Source organism: Terrapene carolina, unplaced genomic scaffold (genome assembly GCF_002925995.2).
Source record: "Terrapene carolina triunguis isolate 2854851 unplaced genomic scaffold, T_m_triunguis-2.0 Scaffold261, whole genome shotgun sequence".
NCBI classification, from domain to species: domain Eukaryota; kingdom Metazoa; phylum Chordata; order Testudines; family Emydidae; genus Terrapene; species Terrapene triunguis.
This window is the reverse complement of record NW_020664612.1, coordinates 61,664-80,843: the sequence shown is the minus strand read 5'-3', so window position 1 is coordinate 80,843 and position 19,180 is coordinate 61,664. Positions and strand designations below refer to the sequence as shown.

Here is a 19,180-nt window from a genome sequence, read left to right as displayed (position 1 = left end):
TTCTCTTCCACTCCACTGGCCTGTAGATGGCGCTGCTGCATCCCCCGGCTCCTACACACCTTTCCATGATGTCTGGCAAGGAGGAGAGCTCTCTCTCTCTCTCACTTCCAGTGTGTGCAATGTCAAACTACTGGGCACTAAGGACCCCCTGCAGCAAGACGTGGCGACATGCCGGGGTTTTCTTCTGGTACCAGTTTTTCAAAGTGGAATTGGCATCCTCAAGTTCCTACAATGGAGCAGGAGGCTGCCCACTTCCGCCGTCCGGTGATCTCTTCGGTAGACTTTGGTGCTAAGCGAACACACAGACCTTGTATAATCCCCAAACAAACTGTTCATATTGATCTGTCTGGGCCAGTCATCAATTGTTTCATCAGCTCCCCAACACAAATGGAGGAACAAAGGCGGTTATTACTGATAAATACAGTGTAAATAAATCCTTTCTGCAGACGGTTCACTCCCATCAGATGAATTTGGGGTGCGGTCTTCCCTGAACTCCCCTACTGGGGAACTTCACATTCTCATTTGAGGAGAATTGATGTATGTTTTCCAACCATTAATAAAATATAAGCTTGGAGCAGACGAGAACCTGGAGAATTAGGTTAGTCACAGTCACTGGATAGGTTTGTGTGTGCAAGCACAGCAGACGACAATAGAGAAGTAAACTTGGTGTAAAACAGAAGAGTTGCTCAATTCACTGCAGGCTGTTTAAAAATCTTTCTGCTTCTAGTGGCTTTTAAAGCAGAGGCACTTCCCCACCAATCCTGACATGGAACTGAATTGGAAACTTCATAAAATATTTAAGCCCTCGCTGCCTGAAGTTCCCTAACTTTTCTAAAGGCTGAGCTTGAAAAACCATTGTCTTATTTCATGGTGTCCCCCAAATGGTGTGTTATCAGGAGCTAGCTGCAGTATTTTCTTTTATAATGAATTTGAGAAGTTTAACGATCAGTGCGTGAGGTTTGGCTCTCAGGGCCATCTCAGAGGTCCCTGGTCCCTAAGATCTTTCCAGATCAAATTCAAAATCACCCAGCAGGCTGAGTGCCTATGTCAGGAGCAGGGGGACAAATTCTAGGGATTTGCCTTGCTCAGCTCCTTCAGGTACCTCCACACTTCTCAGATTATTATGGTGCGAGCGCCACTTGAGGTCTGACGGCTTACATTCTGCAGAGGATATGCCTTTAAGGCTTCTCTGTACCTGAGCCAAGAGCCCCTGTACTAGGTCCTCCACTGCTGATATTCTCCTTCAGCTTCATTCATCAGTCCCTTTAGTGCTTTCAGAGAGGAATCCGCTGAGGTAACAGTCAAGTGCATAGTCGTCGTTGTGGCCTTGATTTCTAATGTATCTGCAGAAGCTTTTTTTCAACAGGGCTATAATAGATTCAGTGCCCTTGGTGGCAGCCTTCTTGCTGGGGTGTGGGGGGGGGGCGTCTCCATTTCCCTCATCTTTTGGCCACTGGCAAAGCCCACAGTAGTCACATCACTGCCTATTGGCATTTAAAAGGTTTGGGGTACCTGTTCCTTTGTTGGGAGAGGGGGGTCAGGTGCGGGTTCCCGATGCTGAATGGAAATGGATGCAGAGGATGGCTTTGGAGTGCAAGAGATTTGCTCCACCATGCCAAACAGAACCCCCTAGACTCCCTAAAACCCCAAATTATTAATAATTATTTAAAAGAGCTCACTCTTAACCTTCAGCTACCAGCCTATTTTACAGATCACTTTACTAACTTTTGATACTTTGATCTTTCCATATAAAACTAATAAAAACAAAAGAGGCCCTAGGACCCCCGAGGATTCTAAACCTCCCTGTCTGAGCTGAAATACTCAATTTGGGTTTCAGCTTCAGCCCCAACCATGGTGGCTCCTGTGAGTCCTCCAGTGCCAGCTGGCAGAGGGCACATCATGCCGTAACTCGCATCAGGCCTGACACACTCGCTGTCCCTGCTCACTGTTGTCAGAATCTGTATCTAGAAGGTGTCATGTAAGGGATCGTATGTAAACTGGGGACACGTTGGTCATTAGTATTATTGTGTGATGTATGTGCAGTCGGTGTATAAAGAATTATAGCGGTGTGCTGGAAGTATGGTCTTAAAATGCGTTTGGCAGGCAGTGTGTAAGCCCAGTCTGTCCTAGACAAAAGAATGTTGTTTCACCTGCTTGATTGTGTCTCCAATGTAAGTTGAGCAAGGTGAGGTCAGTACGTTAATATAGAAGGTAAACAAAACCATCAAACTAGCAAGTCGGGGGTGGGGGGTGGCGGCCGTGGCCATTTAACAATCCCACCAGGGGACGGAGGGTGTACCCCCAGGAACCCTTCCTGGCTCTTGAAAAAGAGACAATGGACTTTGGGAAATGGGATGCATAAGCAGAAACAGACAGCCATTTTCGCATCCATCACCTGAAGGACATGAGGTCAGAGCTCTTGAAATCTAAGGAAAGATGGATCCTTCAACCAAGGAGGTTGAAGTCTCTAGAAACTGAGAAACCATAGAGCTCTGTGAGGCTCATACAGGGGAGGTGGTACTCTATAACCCATGTCTTGATGGCAGTGGTCAGTCAGTGACTGTGATGTCTCACTGGTTCTTCAAGTTCTTGCTTGATTGGTAGGGCACCATTATTTTGTGAATATAGCTGGGTCTGTGAGCTTCTGGGGACAGGCCACCATGGCCAGAACTTTTGCCTGGAGATGAGGAGAGTTCTGTTCTCCATTTTATGGAAAGGATGGTCTGATTGGGATAGGACAATGATTTTTGCCTACGTCGACGTTCATTATGAAGATCAGGTACAGTGTGTGACCAGTTTTGTGTGTGTGTAGGCCTAGAGACTCTGTGTGACAATCGTTGGGTGAAAAGGGTAGACTAGATCAGATATATTGTTGATGTAAATGTTGAAGTCTCCAGGGATGGTAATTCTTGAGAACTCCATCACCGTATCAGGCAGTGTCTCTGTCAGCTTCTCTGGAAAACCTGTGCTGTCTGAATGCTAGTGTTGATCTTGTCATTGGTCTCTGAGATGAAGTAGATCCACTCAAAGGTCAGGGGAAGAGGTGGGGGTGGTGTTGGAGAGGAAGTCTTACCCCGAACCTTATTCCTCATTGGTTGATGGCTGAGGTTTGGAGCGTGAAATGTCTGATTTATTCTTAATGCTGATAAGTCAAGGGTGACGTGCAAGCAGTGGGGCTGAATCAGGAAGTCCCACCCAACACTGGCTTCCCATTGGACAAGGGGTGGGGCTTGGGGCAGGGCCTAGTGTAATATGCATGAATTCTTATGAAGGAGACTTAGACAAAGCTGAGAGAGGTGGTTACTTATTAGAAGCAAAGCACGGGCCATCTCCAAAGTGTGATTGCTCTCTCTCTCTCTTTCTCTTTCTGAACCTGCATGTGCTGCCAAGCTTGGCTGTCTAAAAAATATCCTCACAGCTAGAACTGGACCGTTGGCCCAATTGCAATGCTGATTGGTCAGGAGAGGGGCTGGCGGGCAAGGCCACTTGTCAGAACAGCTGTGATGAGCGCAATTCACGGGATGATCGCTCTTGTCTGGATTTCGTCTCTTGTGCAGGTTGGAAGGCTGTCATCTCAAAGACACTTGTGGTAGGGATCTCGCTGCTGTTCTCAGAACCAAACAGAGCCTGACAGAGCTGGAGATGTGTCATAATTATGATCTGAGAGATACTGCGGTGCAACAGCTGTGTGAGGGACTGAAACATCCAAACTGCAAATTGCAGAGATTGATGTAAGTAACATTTGGCCACCTCTGTGCATTTACAGGTGTCCTTTGTTTAAAATGCTCACCCATGAGGGTGGCTGGTGTCCGATCCCTTTACTGTCTCTCCAGCACTTGTGTCAGTGGCTCACAACATGCATCAGCCTGCCTTGTTTGGGGATTGTAAGTAAAGCTGAGCCCACACCAGACAGCTGGCCCCACAGTCCCAATTTTGGGGGGATAAATAGTTTTTTTTTTTTTTTTTTCTTTTAAACAACCTTAATAAAATGCATTTATTAAAAAGCTCACTCTTACCTTTTAGCAAACACCCATTTTTATAGCTACTTAAATGACACCCTGTTGGCCTGTGATGTCCTGGAAACTCTGGGGACTTTCAACAGATTTTCCAACACCCATTGTGACGCTTCTGCTCAGATTTCCAAATGACCTCCATGTTGGATCCTGAACTCTCAGAAATACTAGCTGAGTGAATGGCAAAGGCCTCATAGCTCTGCCTATCAGTGTGTAGATGGATAGGACTCATCTCAGGGCTGTTTGTTTTCTCCTTTTATTCCCATCATTGGTGATACTTGGCCTCTTCCTTCTCAAGGCTAACGTGGGGAAAGGAGCCATCTGTCAATGAAGAGCAAGACCTGCAGATCACTGGTGCCTCCCTGTCGGAGATGAAATTAGTAGTTTCCTTCCCCGTCAGCAGTAATTGGATCTGCAGAGAGTCCTATAGTGATGGTGGCTCTCCCTGGAGTCAACTGCCTCTTCTCTCCCTCACAGCTCGGAGAAGGGTGGGGAACGAGTAACTCACTGATGGTGATATGGGGGGTGGGGATGGGAAGGGACAATACACAGCTGAAGGGTGAGTCTGCTTCACTGCTGTGCTGCTCTGACAGATCTGCTGAGAGATCGACTAGCTCATGGAATAGTCTCCACCTGGAAGTGGTGGAAGCTCCATCACTTGGGACAGTGTCATACTAGACTAGGCAACTCACTGGGAAGTGTACTTTAGGGACCAATCCTGCACTGGTAGGGGGGAAGGTATTAGGTCAACTAATGGGAGGGGCTAATGAGCCTGGTGCAGTGTCATTCCCCCCCCAACCTGGGTCTGGCTCTAATGTGCCAATACACGAGCTGGGGATTGCTGAAGCTCTGCCGTGTTCCCCCACCACCACACACACACACCAGGGAGGTTGTGGGGAGTGGTCTAACGCCAGCTCTGTGACATGCAGGGATTCCGCTACGGAGGGAATCCTCCAGGTGGCTGGTTAGAAGAGCTTTGTGGCCCCTTCATGTTGCAGAAGTTGTCCGGCAGCAATGAGGGCCAGGTTCATTATTGTTGCCGGCCCAGAGGGCCCTGAGGGGGCAACAGGGTTCGTTGCCCGGTGTGCGTCACACCAATAGACACACCAGGGTGGAGAAGCAAACCAAGTTTATTCGAGATCTCGAAAAGGCACTCAGGAGACCAGCATGTCTCAAATCATAAGCGCAACAAATACAAGCAAGTTTCCCATTTTGTATTCCAAGCTGTTTTGAGTAAGCCTTTGTTCTGTTTCTCCCTCCTACCCCTCCCTTCCCGACAACAGTTACAGCAGGCAGTACATTGTGGCATGTTAGAAAAGTTCTCTTTCGCATATTTATCTTTGGCCTTGCAAGCTAAGACGTAGCAGGCTTCTCCCTCCCCCTTTCCCCCCTCTTATCACTACTGCTTCTGCTAGTGTGAGCGAAACTGCAGCTGTCTGCTCAAAAAAGCTGACCGTTACATATTCTGCTTCAGCATTAGGCTGCTAGCATGGAGGCTGGTTAAAGTTCACAAGATGGAGTTACTGTGGCTCACTTAGACCCAGAGCAGGGAGGTTTCATCGGCACTTATGGCCTTCCACCCCCCCCGAGTTACCTGCTAGCTATGCCTAGTGACGCCAACATTATCTAGGCGTTCCTCTTAAAATTACAAAACAGAACTGGCTCAAGCTCACATCCAGAAACCTGGGACAACTATGGATGCCCCTGGGCGCCCTTTATAGGGAAATCATCTTCGGCTATCCCTCAATGTGAGGATGATGTCTGCCAAGGGGGTTCATTGGTGAGTTTTTAAGAGGCTGAGTAGCCAAATTCTTGCCCTGCAGATTTTCCCACAGAAGTGACAGGTGTAATCTTGGAGGAGACATAGTTGTTGGCTGGAGTGTTGTGCCCTTTCTTTCCTCCTTTGTCACTTCCCTGTCTCATGAGCACGTCTGTTCTCCTCCAAGTGAGCCGTGTCTTGGTGTATGATGTGGTGCCACTGTGTTCTGTTCTGCGACAAGTCCTCCCAGTTTGTTGGGTTGATGCCTCCCTTTCTAAGATATACGTTCAGTACGTCTTTGAAACATTTCTGTTTCCCTCCACAAGCCCTTCTTCCCTGACTTAACTGAGAGAAGAGTATTTGCTTCGGGAGGTGAGTGTCAGGCATACATACACAGTGGCCAGCCCAGCGGAGTTGGTATTTCATGACCTGCGCTTCTATACTGCTGATGTTGGCTGCAGAGAGAACGCTGATGTTAGTGCGTCGGTCTTCCCAGCTGATCCGGAGAATCCTCTCAAGGCAGCGCTGCTGGAACCACTCCAGCCGCTTGAGATGTCGTCTGTGGGTTACCCAAGTCTCACACCCATAGAGAAGGTGGGGATGACAACTGCCTTGTAGATCAAGATCTTGGTACCTGTTTGTAGATCCCTATCATTGAAGACTCCTTTGAGTAGTCTTCCAAAAGATGTGCTGGCACAATGGATCCTTTATTCAATTTCTGTGTCAATGCTGGCTGTTTGGGAGAGGTGTCTGCCAAGGTACGGAAAATGGTCCACATTTTCCAGGGGTTCTCCACTGATGGTGATTTGTGGAGTACGAAGAGTAGTTTGTGCAGGTGAGGGCTGGTAGAGTACCTTGGTTTTCCCGATGTTGAGAGAGAGACCCAGGCTGTAATAGGCATCTGCAAAAAGATTTAGGATGCTTTTCAGGTTGGCCTCTGTGTGTGCAAGAATGACACAGTCATCTACATACTGAAGGTCAGTGATGCCAATTCTCGTGATCTTAGATTCTGTTTGGAGACGTCGAAGACTTAGGAGTTGGCCATCCATATGATACTCAATCCCGTTTCCGTCAGGAAGGCGGTGACAGATGAGAATCAGGATCATGGCAAGGTAAATGGAGAAGAATGTTGGAGCAATGACACAGCCCTGCTTGACACCAGTGCAAATGGTGAATGGTTCAGTCTCTGAGCCGTTGCACAAAATGGTGGCAGTCATCCCATCATGGAGTAGTCTGATGATGGAAATGAATTTCTGTGGACTGCCAAACCTACACAGCACCTTCCATAGGGTATCATGATTGATAGAGTCAAAGGCCTTCGTTAGGTCAATGAATGCCATGAACAGTTCCTGGTTTTGCTCTCTGCACTTCTCCTGAATCTGTCTTGCCACAAAGATCATGTTGGTTGTGCCTCGGGATGGCCTGAAGCAACACAGTGATTCATGGAGGAGTTCCTCGGAAAGGGGGAGGAGGTGGTTTAGTAGGATCTGGGCAAGAATCTTCCCTGCGATGGAGAGGAGAGCAATACCTCTGTAGTTCCCGCACAATGATTTATCCCCTTTCTTAAGTATTGTAACAATGTTGGCATTCTTAAAATCAGGTGGAATTTCTTTGCGGGTCCAGATTTTGTCAAGGAGTTGGCAACGTTTGTGCTGGAGCATAGTTCCACCAGCTTTAAAAACCTCAGCTGGGATGCCATCTGGGCCTGGTGCCTTGTGATTTTTTTTGTCTGAGTGTTGGCATGCCGGTCTTCCTCAAAAGATGGGGGATCAGCAAGGTGTTCCATTGCTGAGTGTTGTGGAATAAAGTCGATGGTGTCTTCAGAGACCGTGGATTTGCGGTTTAGTAGGCTCTCAAAGTGCTCCTTTCAGCGTTGTTTAATGGCTGCATTCTACTTGAGGAGAGCAGAGCCATCCTGAGAACATAAGGGGGTCGGACCTTTGGAGCTTGGCCTATATATAGCTTTTGTTGCTTGAAAGAAGCTTCCCATGTCATCCTGGTCTACGAAACCCTGGATCTCAGAGGTCTTCTCTTGCCACCACTTGTTTTTGATGTCACGTAGCCTCCTTTGGACTTTGGCTTTAAGCAGGTGATAGGCCTCATGTTTTCGTTTGTTAGAATCATTTTGCCAGTTACAAAATGCAGTTCTTTTCTGTTGAATTAATGCTAGGATTTCCTCATTATTTTCATCAAACCAGACTTGGTGCCGATGAGTAGAATATCCTATGGTTTCAGCACATGCATTGTGAATGGTGTTTTTAAGTTGATCTCAGTGCTGTTGAATGTCAGTCATGTTGTCTGGCATGTTAGAGTTTCTCAAACAGATATTTCTGGAACATATCGCAACTGGCTTGGTCTTGAAGTGCTTTGATGTTGTACTGCTTTTGTGTGTGGTGGAGTGAGCTGCAGGTACATGACTGATCTTACTAATCGATGGTCTCTCCATCAGTGATTGGTACCTCTCATAGCTCGTGTTATATGGACGTCGGATAGTCTCGGGTTCTGACTATAACGTAGTCAAGGAGGTGCCAGTGTTTGGACCGAGGATGTTTCCAGGTGGACTTAAATTTGTTACTCTGCCTAAAGATGGTATTTGTGATGAGCAGGTCATGCACCACACATTTTCTGAGGAGGGTTTATATTTCCCACCCCTTCTTTGCCTATTGTGCTGCTCCAGAGTTGTGAATCCTGTCCCACTCTGGCATTGAAATCTCCCAGGAGGATGTTTGTCTGCCTTAGGTGTGGCTGTGAGGACTGTTTCGAGAGTGCTATAAAACTGCTCCTTATTGTCTTCCTCATCATTGAGTGTTGGGGCATATATGCTGATGACCGTGGCATATTGGTTGTTGCTAAGCTTGAGCTGAAGAGTCAAGAGATGCTCGTTGATCCCCACAGGAAGCTCCAAAAGCTGACTGGCGATCTTCTTATTTTTGATGGCAAAGCCAATCCCGTGAATGTCTCTCTCTTCAGGTGGCTTTCCTTTCCAAAAGAAGGTGTAGCCACCTCCATCCTCTTTTAATTGGCCCTCATCGGCCTGGCGGGTCTCACTAAGAGCTGCAATGTCAATGTTGAGTCTTGCCAGTTCTCTGGCAATTATGGCAGTTCTTCTTTCTGGGCATTCACTGTGCTGAGAGTCCACAAGGGTGCAGACATTCCAGGTGGTGAAATTCATTGTCATATCTCTTGTTTCAGCTGCAGAGTTGAGTGATCCCACTGGATACGACCATCCAGTCGGAAGAGTGTGAGACAGCCTATGTCTGGGGCACCTTTTCTAGCCCCCTCCCCATTTGGGGTGAGCAGAGGGGATCCTGAAAAGGCCCTGCTCAGTCACAGCCGCTGCTGCCGAAATGCACGTCTGTCTCAACCAAGCACAAAACAACCATCACATGGCTGCCGGCTGCGTGCAGATTTGGGACTAAAGACTCCCAGAGATCACTGCTCCTGTCTTCCCCGCCACTCGTCCATCGCCGCAGGACTTTGTGCAGGTGTGAACCTGTTGGCAGAGGCCTGCGTGTGAAATCTTTTAACATGGGGAAACCGGTGCACAGGCGGTAACCACACAAAACTTGACAGGAGGAAAACCCTGACACCGTTGGGGTCTTTTGAAGTTTGGACCACGGTTAGGAGCCTCGCCTCAGACCTGCTCGCCAAGGGGGACCTACCAGGAGTATAAAAGCTCCAGACAATATAGCTCTGTGGGTCTTTAGCCGCAGCAAGGTTACGGTCCATCAGAGAGATTATATGGGAATACTTCCCCACTCACAAGCCCTGAATCTGTGTATAAACCAAAGCAAACTTTTACTAAAGGAGGGGGGAACACACAGCAACAATGACTCAAAACTATGCAAATCATTAACCCCCACCCCTAGTATTGGAGGCAGTAGTCTTTTCCCTCAATTCCCCACCTTTGGGAGAGATTGCCAACATAACCCATAGGCTGGGGGTTAGGGCAGGGAGGAGTCTAGTCTCTGCTCCAGAGTGGGGATTCAAACCAGGGTCTCCCACAGACCCAGGTGAGTGCCCTACCCCTGGTCTAAAGGCTGTAAGGAAGCCACTAGTTCCTCCTTCTTGTTCGTGAATCTAGCCCTGAAAAAAATGTTGGCCAAAACTGTTCAGCAAATCTGTGCCAAATTCATGAATAGTTTTGGGTCGCCCCAAACCTGTCTCTTTTGGTGAATAGACTATTCACCCCCAAAACTTCAGCCAGCTCTAGTTATTATCCCCATTTCACTGATGAGGGAAGTTGAGGCTCAGCGATCTTAACTGAGTGTCCCAAGATGTCCCAATAATACATTCTGTGATCCAGGCCCAGGCTTCTTTCATATGTAGCAACTTTAATAAAGGGTTTAGCCACCACCACCAAACTCCCATAGTAATTCACCAGGCCAAGAAACATGCTCCATTCAGATGTGCTTTGATTGAGGAGCCAGCACAACAACATGCAGTTTATCTGGGGGATCACTTACTTGGTCCCTAAGATCACGTGTCCCAGCTATGTAACATATTAACTGTGAGTCCCTTCATTTTACAACCTCTGTAGACGCCCCCTCTAGCCCGTGTAAGTGGGTCTGATACAGGGAGGGGAGGAAGGTCTTTTCTCACACACCCAGAAGGTCCCTCTGGTAGCAGGGAACCCAGCTGTGCTAAACAGATGGGCTGGGAGTATGGTGGGGGTCAAGGATTCTATCATTAGCCATATGCATAGCTGGGAGTCTGACTAGGAGAGAACTCATGTAACTCGTCTTCCAGTTTGGAAGGGTTTTGGCTCCCACAGGCAGGGCTGATAGTTCTAGACACTGAGGAATGGTTTGGGGAAGGCAGAGGGGCTTTTACAGAAGCTTTAGATTTCATTTGCATAAGCAGAAAGGAAGCAGAGTACCAGCACTGGGAAAGGGTTTGCACTGTTCCTCAGTGCCTGGTGTTAGGATTCTCCAGTTCATTACAGACACCTCCCCCCCAACCACACACACACACACTCTGCTTCCCTCCCTTCAGCTCATCTGAACATTCCCTTCTGGAGCACGGGGTGACTGACAGAGCAGGGGCAGAAATCCACACAGGGGCCTTTGGTGCCGACATCCCGCAGCCTCCTGCTAGAGCCCTGTGACTGATCTCTTCTGAATGAACCATCCCCTTCCACAGAGACACTGACATCACCGAGAGAATCTCAACAAATAGGGAGGAAACAAGTGATTATCTTCCTTGCTGTTTTCCATCTCCTACAGTTTGAACCGGTGCAATCTCACTGACGCTTGTTGTGGGGCTCTCTCTTCGGTTCTCAGCACCAGCCAGACCTTGACAGAGCTAGTCTTGGGGTATAACAAAGTGGGAGATCCAGGAGTGCAGCTGCTGTGTGAGGGACTGAAACATCCCAACTGCAGACTGCAGATATTAAAGTAAGTAACAGCTGGCTCCCTGTACTCTGTGCCGCTGAACATTGCACTACTGTGAGTTCAGTGCTTTCTACTAGGGTCACAGCCCTGCTGTGAATGCTCCTCCATTCAAATCCTTTACCACCATCACAAGAACTAACCCTGGGAAAAAGCTTAGCAACTAGACAAAGAAATGTGGGAGAAAAAAGGAGGGGTGGCGGGTAAGGAAGAGGGAAAGAACAAGGGAAGATTTTGCAATGATTTAAATTGTGGCTGTGTAGATTTTAGGAGCGAGTTATTTCCCCAAGTCTCTTCTTTGGGTCTTGACATAAAGGTAACATGGCTACCATGTCCCTCCCCTTAGAACTGCAGCGTCCCCAGAACTGGAGCACTGGAATCCTCTTCTCCTGCGTAGGCTGGACAGAACCTGCCCCCCCTTCCTCAAGTCCTCTGATCTGGTCCCTTGGTTACAGCAGGCCTGATTCAGTTTGACTCCCTTATGCTCAGTTGGATTCACTGAGCCACATTCAGAATTGAATTGGGGCGGGGGGGTCACATTTGGTAAGTGTGTGTGAGGGAGTGTAAAGGGAGTCTGAGCTGGTGGGACAGCCATGCTGAGAGGAATGGAGGAAGGGAGAAGTTACCACGTAGATGAACGAATTCCTATTCAGAACATTAGAAAATGCTCTGACCTCATCAGTATCCAAAAGTGTGACCCAGCTATGTCTGCAGCTGACACCTCCCTGCAGTTTTCCCCCAAGGCCACATGGTGAGGTGAGGGAGGATGCTGCATGGGTACTAGTGCCTCCCAAGTGCCTCCATGGGCAGTTCTGAGTCCAGGGTGCTGTGGGAGAGGGGTGGCCCTCACCGGGCACCATTTAACCCCCTCCCACCCAGTGCTTCTGCAGCTGCTCCCACCGGCTTAATTCTCAGGATATGTTTACGCTGCACGCACATACAGAAACCAGGGTCCTTTTCTTGGGTTAGCTACCCTGCATTAGCTAACTCAGGTTAAAACAGCAGTGAAGACATGGCTTCTAACTCATGTTAGCAGCTCACGTTAAAGCCCAGGCTCCCCTATACACTTTAATTTAACATGCTAACCTAAATTAAAAGCAGAGTTGCTGTGTTTTCACTTCTGTTTTAACCTGGGGCAGCTAACCTGAGTTAAAACACACTTTTTATTCTCTTTTTTTTTTTTTACTATGTAGACATACCCTGCAATAGCTGTGAGACACATGCTTTGCCAGTGGATTTAATCTCCCTCTAGTGCCTGATCCACATAGAGGATAGTAGCCTACTACTGTTACCAGTTAGTCCGTAGGCTCAAGTGATAGCGCTCTGTGGGGAGTTCTAAAGGTGAAAACACTGCTGATGGCCCAGCTTGGGGGTCAGTTATGATTCCATGTAATAGATTTACTGTGTTCAGGATTGTGGGTTTTTTTGTTTTTTTTTTAAATTAGGAAATTATATTAAACCTGTTAAAGGAATGTTACCATTGCTAAGTCAAACATTTAAATGAGGAAATATCAGACTTAAGGTTGCCCATGAAAAACTAATTTGACACCCCCCCCCTCCCTGGCATGTGCATTAAGATGCAGTCTTTAATGATATGTTTTCATGCTATGAGGCAGAGGTCCTGTGGAAGGAAGTCAGTGAACAGCAGTGGACTGAACTCTGCGGATGAATCAGGGTTGTGTAGTGAATGAGGCCATTGTCTGTAGGACCACTGCCTCATCTGTTGCGGAAGTCAGAAGGTGGGTAGTGAATGAGGCTGGGTATTGCAGGAAGAGAGAGAAGGATTAAGGCAACTGAATGCTGCCCTGGAGTCTGCTCCCTGCCTCTGCCAAGAAGTGTCTGCGTGGTGCTGGGCAAATCACCTAAACCAAAATGTTCATAGTTAGCCACTTTCTGGGTGCCAAACTGAGATGCCTGGGATCTGATTTGCAGAAATGCTGAGCACTCATGACTGCAACTGAGGAGCTGTGCTTCGAACATGTAATGTGCTATTAAAATGTTAAGGATTCTGGAAGACCAGGGTCTAGGGGTCTCGAATACCCAGAACTAGTGGACATTTTTTAGCTTAATCTCTCTGTACCTCAGCTCCCCGCCTAGAAAGCGAGGATGATAATACCACCTACTGTCCTGGAGTGTCGTGAAGATAAATAATCCATTAGTGTTTGTGAAGCACTCAGATACTATGGTGAGAGCACCAGAGAGAGGCCCAGGAGGAAATTAATATTTCTGTATTTGGTACAGAATTAAGGTCTGGGACCACAAAGTGAATGATGCAGGTAAAAAGAAATTTTGCATGGCTGTTCCTTTAGAGTGCACCATCTACCCTGTCTGCTGGATCAGGCAAGGAGCTATAGAAAAAATAGTATGTGGTCATGTAACTATAGATTGTCATAATGCAAACAAACAAGGGGGCTGAATTTCAGTTGCAAGGGAAACCTAAGTCTAGCATTCCCTATGTTTTTGAATGCTTGACTTTGCAGCCTTAAAGTTCTTATAACATAGTTTCTGTTGTTGTTCTTGATGTAATTATATATTTTAAAGCTTTCTATAGGTGTCTATTAGTTAAACTAAAATCAATATTTGTCTGTGAACTAAAATCACTTTAGAGATACACACCGGTATCAAGGAGGGGAAATGCAAAAAATGGGGCAGAAACAAGTAGTTCTGCTTTCTATAAATGTCTGTCTCCTGCAGTTTGCCTCTCTGTGAGCTCACAGCAGCTTGTTGTGGGGATCTCGCCTCTGCTCTCAGCACCAACCAGACCCTGACAGAACTAAATATAGGGGGCCACTCATTGGGGGCTTCAGGCATGCAGCGGCTGTGTGAGGGGCTGAAACATCCAAACTGTAAACTACAGAAACTAGGGTAAGTAAAGTCTGTGCCTGTTAACAGTGCAATGCTGAGTTACTCTTTATACTAGGATCACAACATCCTTCAGGGCATGGAACCCAGCCATGGACCAGCCCCACCCTGCTCCCCAGGTGAAGAACAGAGACCCACTGATGTGTTCACTGCTTGTATTTTACTAGTTAAACAACTGAACAACATAGTGGGCTCTGGCCTCAGCCTTTGTTGAGCAGGGAAAGCAACTGGGCAGCTGCCCTAAAGGGGCAGCCAAGGATCCCCTGACTTGGGGTAATTCTCAGGTGGTGCAAAGCTGGTATAGCCAACTCTGTCTCCCTCCCTTAGCATAGGGCATGTGTGGTATGGAGTCAGATATTAGGGGACGAGAGGATGGGGCAGAGTGCAAGGTGCCTCAGCAGACCGTAGGCCAGCACAGCAGCTGAGGTAACTTAGGGCAGCCCTGAGGTTCCTGGAAGCTGGACTGGAAGCTGTTTAGGCCCCAACTTTGCCCCAGGATCAAGGAGCAGAAAGGTGGGTTAGAGCAAACTTCTCCTCCAAGTCTCCTCAGAAGCACCAAGTGCAGCCGAGGACAGAGCCAGGTTCTGAAGTCATTGCACGACTGTAGATATGTTTCCAGCAGCCTGTTTATACTTATCACCCCGAGGACCACGGAGCATGCCAATATTTCCTCCATGCTGCCTGACAGCGCTTGCTTTGAAAATGGCTCAGGCTTACAGAAACAAGGAGGATGATGGGAGGAAACAGGAGGAATCATGGGAATTATTCAGTTTGTCTCCAAGCCCCAAGGTGCCATTGTCTTCCAGTAGGAATCCCACGGTGCAGAGCATTGAAAATTCTCAGAATGTATAAAGAACAGTGGGGTGGGAGCAGTGACTCATTGAATGCCTGACCTGAATGTAGAGTGCTCGTTTCAAAACAGTGCTGTCCTTGTGTGGCTGGAAATCAACAAGGCAACATTAACTTGATTGCAGGATAACAAAGACGTGTTATCAGTACGATCTGATAGCGCAACAGGTATCGCCCATCAGCTGACGTGGATATGCAAAACCAGCAACAAGTTGAAAGTATAGAGGTGTCCTTAATTTGAATAAATCAAAGAGAACTGCAATCTCTTCTTAACCCTGGCAACCCTTGGAGGAGGGGAGTGCTGTTCATGGTGGGTGACCTGAAGCGTCATGAAGGTCTGATCATATTTAATGGATCAAGCAGCCTCTGAGGTGGTCCTTAGGTTTTATACAGTTTTCAGGGATTGTTGGAGGGGGCTGCCCTCTTCTCTTCCTATTTGACACTTGCCAATAGGCATCAGGTTTCTGCTGCTCCAGTTTCTCTGGTACTTCTGTCCACGCCCAGTAGCTGGTGACTGTGTAATAAAGTTTGTGAGTCCTTTCTCATCAGAGGATATTTAAGTTTCATTAATTTCAAAGATTGTTTTCTATATTGACCCACATTGTTAATGAAAATTCCCCTTGTTAAGCAGTTCTGTTAATATTCCAAAGCTACACACATGTCAGGTGCTTAGCCCTGTCAATATCTTTTTCTCGGGCTGTACTATTCATATCAGTATTTCAGAGTGGTTTCATCACAGTATTTCAGAGTGCAACAACCAGTCAAAAGGAAAACAAACAACATCTTTTACAATTCCTCCGAACTGATTAGAAATGTTCTGTATATTCTCTATTCTCTCTGGCACATTTCATTTGATAGCTTTTGGGGCTTACAGTGAAATAAAAGACAAAAAAAAAAAGGAATAAAACAGATTATCCACATGTAGAGGGGGACTGTATCTGATTCATAAGGCAGATAAAGTGCAGTTTATAATTTGGGGTGAAAATGCATTTTGGATTCTTAGTGTTTCAGGAATTGTGACTTATGGAACCTTCAGTTCAAGTAGATCAAGCAGTGGATCTAACCAGTTTAAATTTACAGTGTCCAGTCTTATCTCTGATCTACTTCACTACGATTTGATTGTGTCCCATGAGTTAATATGTCACGCTTTACATGCTCTTTCCTATAAATGTGTTTAATCTTTGGGTGGACCTCTTTAGCTACACCAAAAAAGCAATTTCATTCATCTGTAAATTTATAAAATGTTTTCTCTGTTCCTCAGTTGACTTACCTTTGTCAATTTCTTTAAGCTAATGTATCTATAAACTTAAGCAAAGTGAAGGAAATTTTTGTAAACATTCCCGTTTTATCCCTGGGAGAGTTCAGAGTCTAGTTTCAACTTATCTGGCTTTCTATAGACAACCTATCTGATACCTTGAAAATGGAATATCGGCCTTCTATTGTCCTGCTTTCTAGGTGGAGTTAGAATTGGAATACTCTTTTGGGGTAAACAGAGATAGCTGTCAGCAAGTTTTTCTGTGTTAGGATGGGGAAAGCATTCATCGACTCTTGATTTGGAAATGAGATGTGATCATAGTGGTTAATATATTCAAGGCATATTTAGTGCCCATGTACATCATCCGTGAACCACGCCTTTCACTCCCGTTTGTTCTAGAAGATGGGAGTATCCAGTAATGAACCAGCAGCTCATTACAGCAAATTACTAGAATTCTCAAACCCATTAGAAATGGACTCCCAAAGTTCAGCTTTCCCTTAAGTTCAGCTGGACATTTGCATGCAGAATACCCAGTAACTGACACAACAGGTGCACATGGAAAGGAATTCCCTCAGGGGCCTGTCGTGCCAATGGGAGCATTATGGTTTATCTGTGCATGGCCGGGTAAAGAATCTCCTTTTAGACACCACTGACAGCAGTGAATGGAGTAAAAATAAGCATTGTTTCCTCATGGTCTATGTTTGGTTTCTGCAGATTGTGGAGTTATGACATCATAGCCGATCTTAATGCAGGAGATTCAAGAGCAATGGTACTGTGTGGTGGCCTGAGGTTTGTAAGCTGTGATCTTCGGAACTTCTTGTAAGTTACTGCTGGGTCCTTTTAATTCATTTGTGTTAACTCGGGGTCATGATTAAGGACTTTTTACTTGAATCACAGTGTTTCTTTCCATGCCCCCTAACCCAAGAACTGGTTGTCCTTCTTTCTCCATGGTTTTGGTGATAGGCTGCAGTTTGCTATTTGAAAAGCTGAATAACATAGTGGCATTCAGTGCATATTAAAGGCAGCATTTTGTCATATTAGAACAGCATGTTATTTTATTCAATAGGAAAGACTGAAAACAGAAGTCTGGGATTCTTTCACAATTTAATGAATGGAACCCTCATGTACTCAAATAATTTACAACCATTACCATGATTGATCCTGGGACAAAGACTAACAGACAAAGAAAAGAGTGAAAGGACAGAAAGAAAAGTACTAAAGTACCATTTATAATCTGCACAAACGCCCAGCCAAATGTTTTAAAGGTACAGATAGCAGTGAGGCCTGGCTTCCACCTAAGACTTAGGCTGATCTACCTACATTGCTTAGGGGTGAGAAAAAAATCACATCCCTGAGAGACATAGTTAAGCAACCTAAGTCCCAGTATAGAATTATTCCATTCACTTAGCTACCAGGAGATGGATTTACTGCAGTGACGGAAAAAACCCTTCTACCACCGTACCAAGTATCTACATTACAGTGGTACAGCGGCAGCTGTGCCGCTGTAGTGCTTGTACTGTAAAATGTAGTTTGAGTGTTGTAAAGTGTCTAGGCCACAAGCCTGAAGGGGAAAAGAAAAACGGTTTGAACAAGTCCTACAGAATGAGAAGGACGAGAGAAAATGAGACTAAGGAAGATAGAATCATAGAATATCAGGGTTGGAAGGGACCTCTGGAGGTCATCTAGTCCAACCCCCTGCTCAAAGCAGGACCAACACCAACTAAATCATCCCAGCCAGGGCTTTGTCACACTGGGCCTTAAAAACCTCGAAGGATGGAGATTCCACCACCTCCCTAAGTAATCCATTCCAGATGAAAGACAGATGGATGGGAATAGAAGCAAGTTCTGTGGAGCTTTGGGTTAGTAAAGCTTTTTAAACATGTCCAGTTCTGTGCACAGTCCTAGAGATCCCACAGACAGGGCTTTGGTTCTGGGGGACACATCAAGGCAGCTTTCAGAATAATTTTGATTTTCAAATTAATTTTGAATTTCAATTTTTAGCTTTTTAAATTAGTTACTATTTGGGAAAAAGCGATTTTCTCAGCCTATTCATTCTGGCATGTTACAAATGCAATAGGGCTGGTGTAATGGGATATCCCGAGGGGGAGGGGGCAGGGTCATTGGTAGTGAGCGAAGCCCTGAGAGCTCAGTATCGTAGAACACAGGCCTTTTTACTGCCTGAACTACAGCACCCAGCTCAAGACTGTAGCTGATTCAAACCTGTATATGATCCTGCCACTAGAGGGGGACAGAGCCACATGGGGTAAGGGTGGGTTACACCGGCAGGTCCCTTTCCTTAGAACAGCACCATGCTCTGAACTGGAGCACAAGCTCCTGCTCACCCACATTTACTGTAAACAAACCAACCCCATTCTCCTGACCTGGCTGTAAAAGAAATACAGGAGTAAGTGACATATCAATGCCTTCCTGCAGTCAGGTTAGATTTTGAGGTCCCCACCTGAATTTCAGTAGTTTCAAGCCAAGTCTGCAGCATCACAACAGTTGCTGAAAACACCCCCTTGAAGAGCTGTGTTACTGACGCCTTGTGGGGAGAGGGTGTAAGTAGGGTGACCAGACAGCAAGTGTGAAAAATCGGGACAGAGGGTGGGGGATAATAGGAACCTGTATAAGAAAAAGACCCAAAAATCGGGACTGTCCCTATAAAATCGGGACAGCCGGTCACCCTAGGTGTAAGGAGCACGTGCAGCAAGGAGAGCTGAGATCTTGCTGCTTCCATAGAGTCTGAGAGCTGGATTTTGCAGCCCCTGCTCCCTGTGAGCACTGAGTACCCCACAGCTATCAATGGGACTGTCCATGTCAGTAAATGCTCACCACCCTGAGCAAGGGCTGCACAATCCAGCCCTTTACGTGCAGAAAGGACATTGCTGTCCCTGCCCAGAGCTCACAGGGTGAGTGGGTTGTGGGGGGAGCAGGCCCGGCTACAGACTGCACCAGCGCTTCTCCTCCCCTCCCCCAAGGGAAAGGTATCTGCTGGCAGTGAGCTCAGCAGGCAGGGCCGTGGCTCTGGCAGGCAGCTGGGACTGTGAGCTCT

General features: G+C 46.7%; 1 protein-coding gene across 2 annotated transcripts in view; it reads left to right on the top strand.

The window, feature by feature from the left end:
* Positions 1–19,180, top strand: part of LOC112117581 (NACHT, LRR and PYD domains-containing protein 3-like) — a 61,068-nt gene that overhangs the window by 32,528 nt on the left and 9,360 nt on the right. The window contains exons 9-12 of one of the 2 annotated variants that reach the window (XM_024215585.3): positions 3,558–3,731; positions 10,998–11,168; positions 13,857–14,027; positions 16,843–16,947. In XM_024215585.3, coding sequence (XP_024071353.2) covers positions 3,558–3,731; positions 10,998–11,168; positions 13,857–14,027; positions 16,843–16,947 — 621 coding nt within the window. Of the gene's footprint in view, positions 1–3,557; positions 3,732–8,964; positions 9,222–10,997; positions 11,169–13,856; positions 14,028–16,842; positions 16,948–19,180 lie in introns of those variants that run through there. The other variant, XM_029912841.1, reaches the window with a different exon arrangement.